The sequence below is a fragment of the Sitophilus oryzae genome, unplaced genomic scaffold, assembly GCF_002938485.1.
Source record: "Sitophilus oryzae breed Bouriz unplaced genomic scaffold, Soryzae_2.0 scaffold_1586_pilon_pilon, whole genome shotgun sequence".
Taxonomy (NCBI): domain Eukaryota; kingdom Metazoa; phylum Arthropoda; class Insecta; order Coleoptera; family Curculionidae; genus Sitophilus; species Sitophilus oryzae.
The window spans coordinates 430,158-442,046 of record NW_022146265.1 but is presented as its reverse complement, the minus strand read 5'-3'; the positions used below and the strand labels follow the sequence as shown (position 1 = coordinate 442,046).

Here is an 11,889-nt window from a genome sequence, read left to right as displayed (position 1 = left end):
AAAAGCGTGTTTCATTAAAATACTAATATTTCAACGGTGTTTTACAAGGAACCAACCACAGACTCAGTACTCTTTATTAGTAATATGACATCCAATTTTTTTTATTTTTCTGATTAAAAATGAATTAGGGAATTAAAATACCCCACGCGAGTTCTTACGTAGAAAAACGAGACACGCGTAACGGAAGGGTAATTACCTTTTCGTCTAAGTTTAACTGTTCTTGTTTTTCGGGTTTGACTATCACTTTCAACAGAGTCCTTAAATCCTTAGCGTATCTGCTCATTGGTCCTATAGTAAACGCTCCTTCCCACTGCTCCCGGTCGGTACTGTTGGGAAAATGCCCACTATCGGAAACAGTGGAGGGCGTAGGTTTATGTCCATACACTCCGCAAAAATGGGCTGGCAAACGTAAGGATCCGGCAATGTCTGATCCAATACCGATAAGTGAGGCTCCTGAACCAAGAAGACTACCCTAAAAAAAGAAAATGTATATGCATTATTCCTCATAATAACTTTTAACTCATTGCCACTTGCTTTTGACCAAGAAGTCAATTATAAAAGTTTTTATAACTTTTATAATATCACTCAAACAATCATGCAAAATTTTATGGTCATTAATTATATACTTTTTGAAGTGCCTTTACGCACGCTGGGAGTAAAAATTCAAAGCCTTGACACACGAGCTAGCGAAAAAAAAGTGGTAAGCAATTAGAAAGTTGAAATGGGTCTTTAGAGCGTCGTAACTCGGGCCATCTATTCATGATATGGAATTTATATCTACATTAGTGATATCTATATTTGATACCAATTAAACTTTTAGATACGTAATCGAGGGCGCGATTTTTAAATTCATTGTTGCCAACCACGGACATATTCCGCGCCGTGCTGACTAACTGGAATTTAAATTTCGCGATGGGGATTCAGGTGGTAGCTCTGCTGTAAAAAATATCAAGTTGCCGCATTTATTTATTTATTTCCTGACATTGTCATTCGTTTTGACACTTTAGTTTTGTATATTACGAGTTTTTGGTTAAAATAAATAGTGTTCTGATACTTTAAGCTTGAAAATGTTTACTAGCAGACCTTGCAGTCGAACATTGTTCTTTTTAGAACCTCATTTAGTGCGAAGTGTACAAGATAGCTTGATAGCCGTAAACAAACTCATCGCAATTTTATTATTTAATATTTTGAACGGGAAAGCGGTAGTAATGGCCATTTATGTTCCTTAAGTGCTCTTGAGAAGGTGAGTTTTGTTGATGTAAATAATAACTCTTTATATATTTATAATTATATATTTTTGTTTCTTATTTGATATGTACTATACATTAGCTTAACGTGTTAGCTAACAAAATAAATGTAGAAGCAAATCTTTATGACGCATTTATATTATATTTTGTTTCAACTTTTACGTTCGTCGAACGAATAACTCTCTGTAAAAAGTATTATTAATTAATTTTTTCCAAGCGATGCCGAACAATTCAGTTTTATTTCAACAAATTTAATGACTATCGATTGTTACGACTGATTGGTTCAATTGTAACGAGATCAGTTAAAACGAAGTTAAAATTAAAAATGTTGTTCTCTCGATTTCTTTACCAATTGCTAAATTATACAGGGTGTTTTAAAACATGTGCCTTCTCTCGTGGAGAAATTCCTCACGTAAAAATAAGATTTATTTTTCATGTCGACATAGGTCCGATGTCCGATTCTGCTTTGTTTCGTAGCTACAGGGAGTTAAAGTTTCAATATTTTTTTAATACGACATATAGTAGACATATTAACCAGGGACGTGCATATTACTGGTTATTATTGGAATATTTTTCTAAAAAAAAACATGTACGCCACTAGTAGTTAGTATAAGGGGTATCCTCCTCCTCATCTTCCTCCTCGTCTTTCACAATTCGCATAAGGGGCCATTCACTCCTCCCACTCCCAATACACATTTTGCACATACAGCGTGGCCCATCGAAAACGTTCCGCAAGGCATAACGGCCAGGATATTTTTTTTTCCAAAAAATCCAAAAGCACGTCAATTTTGTTTGTGAGGGGGACAACTTTTGCCCCAAAAATGATTGCAAAATCCTCAACCCTCTAAGCGGGGGTGTCATCCCCCAACTTTTTTCAAATGGGAAGGGGGGTCAAGTGGTATCGCAATGAAAAGGGCTTTTTATTCTCTATACTTTCCTGCTTCGTTTTTGAAAATCGGTCGAGTCATTGAGAAAATATGACGGATTGAAATTTGAAAAGTTTATTTAAACATTTATCAGAGTAAATGATAAGGATAAATTCCTTCGACCAATTTGCTGTTTTTTCTTATTATTTCTAGATGTTTACGCATTTTTTCACTTGCCACAAGGTTGAACGATCAGGTGCGGCAGTTGCTAGATAGCTGTTCTGTGACTTGTGCGTTGAAGTTCTTCTCAATATCGTTAAACTGACCCAAAATAGAATTTCCAAAAATACCAGCCCACACGTTCAATTTCTGAGGGTTTTGTATGTGCACCTCGTGAAAAACCCCTCAGCCCAGTACCGACAGTTATGCCGATTAACTACACCGTTCAAAAGAAAGTACACTCATCCGAAAACACACATTAAATAGGAAATTATTATCATTCGCCACTCGTTCACTCACAGTTTCACAAAATTGCAAGCGACGATCAAAATCGTCTTCGTTGAGTTCTTGTACCAACTGAATTTTGTACGGGTGGAACTTGTGTTTTTTAATATCCTTTGGACACTGGTACGATTCACGCCGGCTAATTTTGCATTGGCTAATTTTCTTGTACTCAGCGTACTATCCATGGCAACTTGGCCCAATACGAATACCTCCATAGCTTCATTTACTACAGGGTTTTCCCTCTGCCTCTTTTTATTCATAACGGAACCAGTTTCGCGAAATTTTGCTACTAACTCGCGAACAATTTTGCCATAAAGGTGTTTTTCAGGATGGCATTCATTGAATATCTGCGGAACCCGATTGCTAAATTCATTATTTTTAAAATAAAGTTCGATTATTTCTACTTTTTCTGCAAGTGAGTACACCATAATTGTTAAAAAGTTTAACGATATTGAGAAGAACTTCAACGCACAAGTCACAGAACAGCTATCTAGCAACTGCCGCACCTGATCGTTCAACCTTGTGGCAAGTGGAAAAATGCGTAAACATCTAGAAATAATAAGAAAAAACAGCAAATTGGTCGAAGGAATTTATCCTTATCATTTTCTCTGATAAATGTTTAAATAAACTTACTTACCACTTGACCCCCCTTCCCATTTGAAAAAGTTGGGGGATTACACTCCCGCTTAGAGGGTTGAAGATTTTGCAATCATTTTTGGGGTAAAAGTCGTCCCCCTCACAAATAAAATTGACGTGTTTTTGAACTTTCTGAAAAAAAAATTACCCTGGCCGTTATGCCTTGCGGAACGTTTTCGATGGGCCACCTTGTATATATCCCCACATACATACATGTATATATACCTCAGATCGCATAAGGGGCCATTCACTCCTCCCACTCCCAATACATATCTTTTCACATACGAGATCCCCACATGCATATACCTCAGATCGCATAAGGGGCCGTTCACTCCTCCCACTTCCAATACTCATCTTTTCGCTTATATCTCCACCACATCTTTACCATTTCTTATTAAATCGTTAGAGTTGTTCGATCATACTAGTAGTCTCTCCAAAATGAGTGAATCAATTAGAAATAGTATTCAATCAACATCTCAAGAACATAACTCTTTATTTAGTGTGTTAGAATCTCCACATAGAGAAGAGGAAGAAACTCTGACTGTTTTAAAAAATAAGACTGAAAATGGAGATGATGAGAAGAATAAAAAAGTGATCTGTGCTATATGTTACGAATTAATTGATTTCATGATGAAACATATGTATCAAATAAGTGTTGTCATTTCTTTTGTTTACATTGTATACTTAGGTGGAATGATGTAAATTGTGGTTTAAGAGCTATAAATAAATGTCCAATGTGCTGTTCACCTTACACATATTTAGTACAGATTCGAGAAGATGTTATTAGATATCATTTTACCATCACAATAAAAAGAGGACCTAATCTGTAAAATAATAAAATTTTAAGAAGAGATATTTTTAGTTTTATTTTACTACACCATAGTTACATTACATACACCATTACTACACCATACTACACCAATCATTTCCAATCAAAAGAACATATTTTAGACAAAATGTATGTCTTAGATAATATGATTTTCATAGTACTAAAAACAAAAATACTTTTAATAATATTTATAATATAAATTTCCATGATGAAAATATAAATAGTAATATTTAACACAGAATAAACCGAAAAAAAATGTTAAGAAAACTGAAATATTAACATTAAAATTGTATACATTGTTTTAACAAGTGTTCATTTAAGTAAAGTGTATATTCAAATAATACATATATAACTCTAAACAAAATCTTAAGCAATGCAAAACTAATTAAAACTAATTTTAACAAATATACATATAATATATAAAACTAGGTATGTAAAATTATATTGTGATAACATATACTAAATGTAAAAATGAAATATTACCATATTTCATTTTTACCATTACACACAAAACAACATGTAGGTTGTGTTACTATATACAGGGTCCGGCAATAGTGCGTCGGGCATCTGTAGCTCCTAGAATAAAAAACTTGAGAATTTTGTGTAAGTGCGAACCTAAAGTATGTGCCAGGATGTATTTCAAGAAAATATTTTAACTTCTATAGGGTGGCTCAAAAAAGTGTAAGTGGACCTTGATGATTTTTTTTAAATAGAATACCCTGTATATTATTGCATTTTTGGCTTCCTTTCAGATCACTTTACATAACCCTAAGATATGAATAAATATATTTTGATAGCTTCAGAGATATTAAAAAATAAATAAAAAATATGTATTTTTCAGCCCTTCTTAAAAAAATTATTAAAAATACAAGAACTGTCCTGAAATAAAAACTATATTAGGTATTTAGATTAGGCTTTAGATGGTCTGTACTTACTTTGCTATAAATATGAAAATCGTAAATTATACAGAATGTTCAAAATTCTGCGCCAAACTTTCTAAAATATAAAATAATTTTTCCTCGTTATTTTTAAATGGGACACCCTGTATATTATTTTTTCAGTAGACGGAGAATTAAAAAATGAACATTTTGGGGTTTCGCAGATATTTGCGGTTTTATATTTCATATGGCATTTTCCACAGTAAATTTTTATCAAAGCCACCCAATGATTTTTCTCTCGTATTTTACCATTGAAAGCGCCATATGAAATAATACTGCGCGTATCTGCGAAACCGTTCAAAATTTTGAAATACTCTAAATAAAAAAAATGCTCGTTTTTTAACTCTCCATCTAATAAAAAAATAATATACAGGGTGTTCCATTTAAAATAATAAAGAAAAATTATTTTATATTTTAGAAAGTTTGGCGTAGAATATTGAACATCCTGTATGATATACAATTACCATATTTATAACAAAGTAAGAACAGACTATCTAAAGTAAATACCTAATATAGTTTTGATTTCAGAACAGGTTCTTGTATTTTTAATAATTTTTTTAAGAAGGGCTAAAAAATACATATTTTTTATTTATTTTTTAATATCTCTGAAACTATCGAAATATATTTATTCATATCTTAGGATTATGTAAAGTGATCTGAAAGGAAGCCAAAAATGCAATTATATACAGGGTGTTCCATTTAAAAAAAATCATCCAGGTCCACTCACACTTTCTTGAGCCACCCTATAGAAGTTAAAATATTTTCCTGAAATACATCCTGGTACAAACTTTAGGTTCGAACTTAAACAAAATTCTCAAGTTTTTTATTCTAGGAGCTACAGATGCCTGACGCACTATTGCCGGACCCTGTATAGCTTTACGCCACATACATCACACTTATAATTTTCACTATTAAGTCCTGATGTGAAGTGTGATGTGAAATGCCGATGTCTAGCACTGTCGTTGTCTATGTGTTCTTGGTATAAATCAAAACATTCAGTAAATACATTATTTTGTAAAAAAGGTCTTTCATCACTATCTGTAATCCGAAGCACTGTTATAAAATGTTTATATATGCAGAATACTCCGGATGCCATAGAACGTCTATACTCACGAATGTTCAAATAATGTGTTCGTACGTTGAGTGAGGTGAGGTGATCTTCTTGGCCATCTTCCTCAATTGCCGAATCTTCGGAATTTGACAATTCTGCAAAATTATTTAAATCTTCTTCTTTCAAAACACTTAGAAAATTCATTTTCTTTTAAACAACAAACAGATTAAGTCTAAAAGACACTTTTTCTTTTGTTAGCCTTTTAATGGCGATTAACTTTTTTAGCATTAAAATGTTTAACATTTTTAGTAACTTTTATACTTTTCTTGGAAGAAAATTATAAAAAAATGAAGATTTTAACGCATGTAGTTATGAAAAAAGCAGAATCGGACCTATATGTTTATATGAAAAATAAAACTTATTATTACGTGAAGATTCTCCCCACGAGAGAAGGCAAATATTTTTTGAAAAAAAAACACGATCCCATCAAAAACATAAATTGTAAAAAAGTGTCGCAAGACAGTTTTTTTCACTATAAATAGTTATAGTCTGCGAAGCGAATTACTTTGAATTTGACAGTTCCCGCGGGCTTTTCTAGTGTTAATTTTATTAGGTTAGCAACTTGCGGCCATGCTGACGCAATGCCGTCTCTAATAGAACAGCCCCGGAGCGAGATTTATGATGTTACGCTAGTTAGATACTACGGATCAATAAATATGTTGTAGAATACATGGAAAACATAATTATTCCTCGTATTTTTGATTTGTATTTTAAAAATGATATAGTTTACATGAAATATACATATAAGTTTTGTGAATGCAAATAATAATACATCACTATTAGTAGATATTGAATGTTTTTTGTTAAATTAGATCGATTTTCAAACCCTAAAATTTAAAATATATTTTACATTTTCCCCATTAACTTATGTACCTATTCATTATTTGTATATTGTAAAACATATGCTGCATTTTTATGGTTCATAGTTTTATTTGCCAAAGTATTTATTACTATAAATAGGTATATATATTGTATTTATTAACTGTATATTATGTATATTTCATGTAAACTGTATCATTTTTAAAATACAAACCCAAAATACGAGGAATAATTATGTTTTCCATGTATTCTACAACATATTTATTGATCCGTAGTATCTAACTAGCGTGACGTCATAAATCTCGTTTGACCGAGGCTGGTCTATTAGAGACTGCATTGGTCTGATATTTAGAAATGCCAAAAGCTGATGACATTGTACTTTTGACAATTATGACATTTTGTGGTAATTTTTGCAAGAAGACTGTAACTTGTTTTATTATTTTCCTTGTCTATTTCACGAAAGTAAAAAGAGTTACCTATCTGATTCGTTCAGGCACTCATTTTAAAGAATATCAGTAACTTTTTTGACAGAGGGATTTTATATTTGCCATATTGGTAAAAAATAACGGTCAAAATTCAAAGTTATTCATTTTATAGACTATATAAGATCTCATATAAAACCAAGTCAGTTATAACTGTTATCAATTACATCAGAATTTATAGTATCAATATGAGACATATTTGTTTCAATAATATAATTAAAGGGATGGCTGCAATAACCAGGCAGCTTCACATTTTTACGAAAATGAGATTTATAGTTAGTTGCCCTTTTAAAAATAGGCCGATCGTACCTCGCAGTAATCAGGCGTCTCCATATAACAGTACATTATGGCAACCTTGTTTTAGGTTGGCAGCAAGTGCCACAGAGTTATTATGGCGCGTTCTCACGACTGGTGTACTTGGCAAGTATTTTTTATTGGCATACAGGGTCTGGGGGAGTGCTGCGTAACTCCTATATTAAATAACTTAGAAATTCTGTATAGATGCCCGCTGCACCGTGTATACCCTGTATACCAATTGCAAATTTTTATCAAGTACACGAGTCGTGAGAATGCGCCTTAGAGCTGTCTCGTTTAGCGAACAATTTTTTTAAATGGAGCTGCATGGATATTGCCTTCAATTATAGCGAAAATAATGTTCGATTATAGCGAAAAAGAGACGTAACGGGACATGATGTATAACTTATCATTATCAAGTGTGAAGATAGAGTTCACGATTAGATAGGGAAGATCAAATATGTTCACAGTCAAATATTAATGTCTCCTGTTTTGGATCTAGAAAGTATTGTATTGTTGCGGACCCGTGTGGACTCGACCTAACCTAACTATATGTCCCGCCCTCAGATGACCTTAACATCGCATTAAAGAATAAACACCGTAATTATTCATTCGAAGTTTCGAGAAGAATCGAGTTCCACTGGAATGGAGTAATACGAGAACAATCGAAAACTTCTCTATGCACCTAACGATCTATGGACTATTCGAGAAATCTTTAGCTGTGGGTATAAAAGCCGGCGGCTGGGGCCTAAAGAGGACAGATATAAATAAGACGAGTACAGTTGACGCGCTAAATTTAAAATAAATTCTTTCTAGATAAATAGTTGTAAATCGTTTGTAAATAGTTCTTTAAGTCTTTTATCGTTATTGTTTTAGTTAATTAGTGTTAAATAAATTGTGTTTAAATAAATTGTGACTTTCTATCCACACGGAACCGACAAAAAACGTAACAGTATGTACAATCTGACTAAGTAAATCAGGTTGTCGATCGGTTTATCTTTATAAATTCTAATAAATTTAAATAAAATTAACTAAAAATGTAATCATTATGGTGTTCGTCTTATATTAGTACCTCGCCTCCTGAAGATCCACCGCAGGTCCTTGTTGTGTCGTAAGGATTTTTCGTTGTTCCAACTAGTTTATTAGATGTCTCCCAGTTCATGCAAAGCTCAGGGACATTAGACACTAACAGAGGAATAGCTCCTAAAAATAACAAGTTTTTTTTGTATTTTAGGTTTATTGTTATACACTAAAGTTCTAATTTGTGTTATTTTTGGAAGTTATGGTATAGGTACTTGACAAGGTGTAATAAAAGGATTCTCATTTCTTAAAAGAAAAAATAGTAAATAAGATGAATGGCTTGCATGTCAAGTTGAAAATGCAATAATATACAGGGTGTCCATTTAAAAAAATAATCCCGATCCATCCACACTTTTTTGAGCCACCCTGTAGAAGTTAAAATATTTTTTTTTCAATACATCCTAGTACATACTTTATATTTGCACTTGAACAAAATTCCGAAGCACAAAAAAGCCTGACTATTGCCGGACCCCAACTTGAAAAAAATATATATTTAATTGTACCTGCTTTTTTTGCTTGTTTGACCGAAACAGCATCATCCTCAGCTGTGATTTTATTTCTAGTAACCATACCACTGGTATGTTTAAGCCCTTTTACGCCAATACTGCCTTTCACTGAAATTGGTACACCTAGGTAAAAAAAGAATATCTTTTAAAATCGAAACATCCAAAATTATTGTATTCAATCATGTTTCAATAAGGAAATATTGACAGATATTGTCTTATTTAGTTTTAATTTAATTTACCTAAAAGGGGGTACTCATTCGCAATCTTATCTTGATTTTTTACAAAGTCATCGGAATTAATCCATTGGTCCAGTTTTTTTGCTTCTTCTAGTGCTTGAACGAATCTATCTTCAATGACTGCATTTATAATTGGATTAACTTCTTTGATTCTTGCAATATATTTTTCTATAACTTCCACGCAAGATATCTAAAAATTTAATTACAGAAATACAATCAAAATTACAATAAAAAATTTACTATTTCTATATTTTGAGTAAGTTGAGAAGATAGTAAAATGTCTAATGTTTATCATAAGTACAGCACTAGAGAGGCAACTTGCGGCACAATCATCACGCACCTTGTCACTCTTAACATAAATAAAATCATTATTTCGTAAATTGACGGGTTATTAATGATATAATCTTATGTCTAACATCAGAAGTGGGATGTTATTCCCATAATAACAACTTTTTGGCAGATTGTTTCCGTGAATTACACACCGTTCTTTTTTTATAAATGAAGTAGTATAAGTTATAAGGTACGTACAGTGTAGTACAGAATAGTGTACGTATACAGTGAGAGGGAACCTGTGGCACAATAATCACGTACCTTGTCACTCTTAACAAAAACAGAATCATTATTTGATAAATTGGCGGGTTTGTTAATGATATAATCTAATGTCTAACATCAGAAGTGGGATGTTATCCCCATAATAACAACTTTTTGGCAGATTCTTTCCATGAATTACACGCCGTTTTTTTTGAACGCTATTAGAAATAAAAACAATGAAAATGGAACAAAATATAAGTTTGTTGTCATTGGATGTTGATGGCAATGGCAGTAATCAAATGATTTGTGTACAAACTTTCTGCAAATTGTGAAAATAATAGATGAACCTATTTAATTATAACTAAAATTGCACTCTTATTTCTGAGAATAATTTATTTTTGAACGCCATATTTTTTCCGAAATGTGTTACCACAAACTAATAAGTATTACCTAAAACTAATAATATTTATTTGTATAAAATGCCAGTGTTTTAGAATCCAGATGAAAACCAGTTTCTCAATGAGTTTTATAAATAAGTTTGCCTAACCAGCAAAAAACACATAATGATTCATTGACATTTTACAAAAAAAAACTATTTTTTACTTTTTATTTCTCTGTTTAGTGGCAAAATACCCATCTGTATTATTGAAAAATACGAAAACTATATAAGATGTCCCAATATTCAGTGGATATAGAATGACGTCTAATTTTTTTTCGTAAAAAAGTCCCTTGTAGTATTTACCACATTTTTAGTCTCTTGTAAAAAAAAACGCCAGCTCGCTTAGCTGTTGAGAAAAAAATTGTACGTATTTCCGAACCTAACCTACAAAAAATATTTCTTATCCCTTCAAGCTATATGCAGGTGCATTAAATCTAAAACATTTGTGCTATTATTTAGCTGTAAAAAATGTGGACTGTTATGTAGTATCACAAATGATTTTTAACAATAAACTTCGTAAATTTTAAATTAATTAACGTTCAGATTTATTTTTCATTGATATCCTCTAACAGACAAACCAAGCACTTTTGTCTAGAGGTCCGTCGTATGTAAGGTTATATTTGTAAAAAAAGAACGGTGAGTAATTCATGGAAACAATCTGCCAAAAAGTTGTTATTATGGGAATAACATCCCACTTCTAATGTTAGACATAAGATTATATCATTAATACCCCGCCAATTTATAAAATAATGATTCTGTTTTTGTTAAGAGTAACAAGGTGTATGGTGATTGTGCCGCATGTTGCCTCTCACTGCCGGAAGGACGCACCAAACCGCTACTTGAACTTGTTTATACTTATAGCACATTTTAGAGACACGACCTTATTAATAAGCGCACGTTCTGAAAAAAAACTTAAGCCTAAAAAACGGGGTTTCCCCAAACTGTTGTAAGATTATACGCAATACGTAGTTCTACAGAATATTAGGATACCCTGCATATCGTCTTCATTATTAATAAATGCTTCTTGATTTTCTAGCTTCGTTAAATAAAATTCTTTTTAAAAAAAATATTTCACACTATAGTTTTACTTCAGTGCGAAAATATTTTTAACTAAAGCTTTCATAGAAGAAATGGAGTTATAAAACTGATTCCGCAAAGTAAAAGATAATTTACGGTCTAAGGCAGATAATTAAAACTCTATAACTAGCATAATATCTCGAGCTCGAGAAATTTTCCTTCTGCAAAAGTCTTCTTTAATTAGATTGACTACAGTAATTAATATGATCTAGATTCATTTGATAGTTTATAGTAGGGTGAGCCAAAAAAAAAAGTAACCTATGGAATTTATGGATTAAAATGAACCTAATAACC

General features: G+C 32.1%; 1 protein-coding gene across 5 annotated transcripts in view; it reads right to left on the bottom strand.

The window, feature by feature from the left end:
- Positions 1–11,889, bottom strand: part of LOC115879743 (fatty-acid amide hydrolase 2-B-like) — a 56,109-nt gene that overhangs the window by 12,588 nt on the left and 31,632 nt on the right. For all 5 annotated transcript variants that reach the window (XM_030896717.1, XM_030896719.1, XM_030896716.1 and 2 more), the window contains 4 exons: positions 9,552–9,738; positions 9,310–9,435; positions 8,799–8,929; positions 197–472 (listed from right to left, as the gene is read on the bottom strand). In XM_030896717.1, the coding sequence (XP_030752577.1) occupies positions 197–472; positions 8,799–8,929; positions 9,310–9,435; positions 9,552–9,738 (720 nt within the window). The remainder of the gene's footprint in view (positions 1–196; positions 473–8,798; positions 8,930–9,309; positions 9,436–9,551; positions 9,739–11,889) is intronic.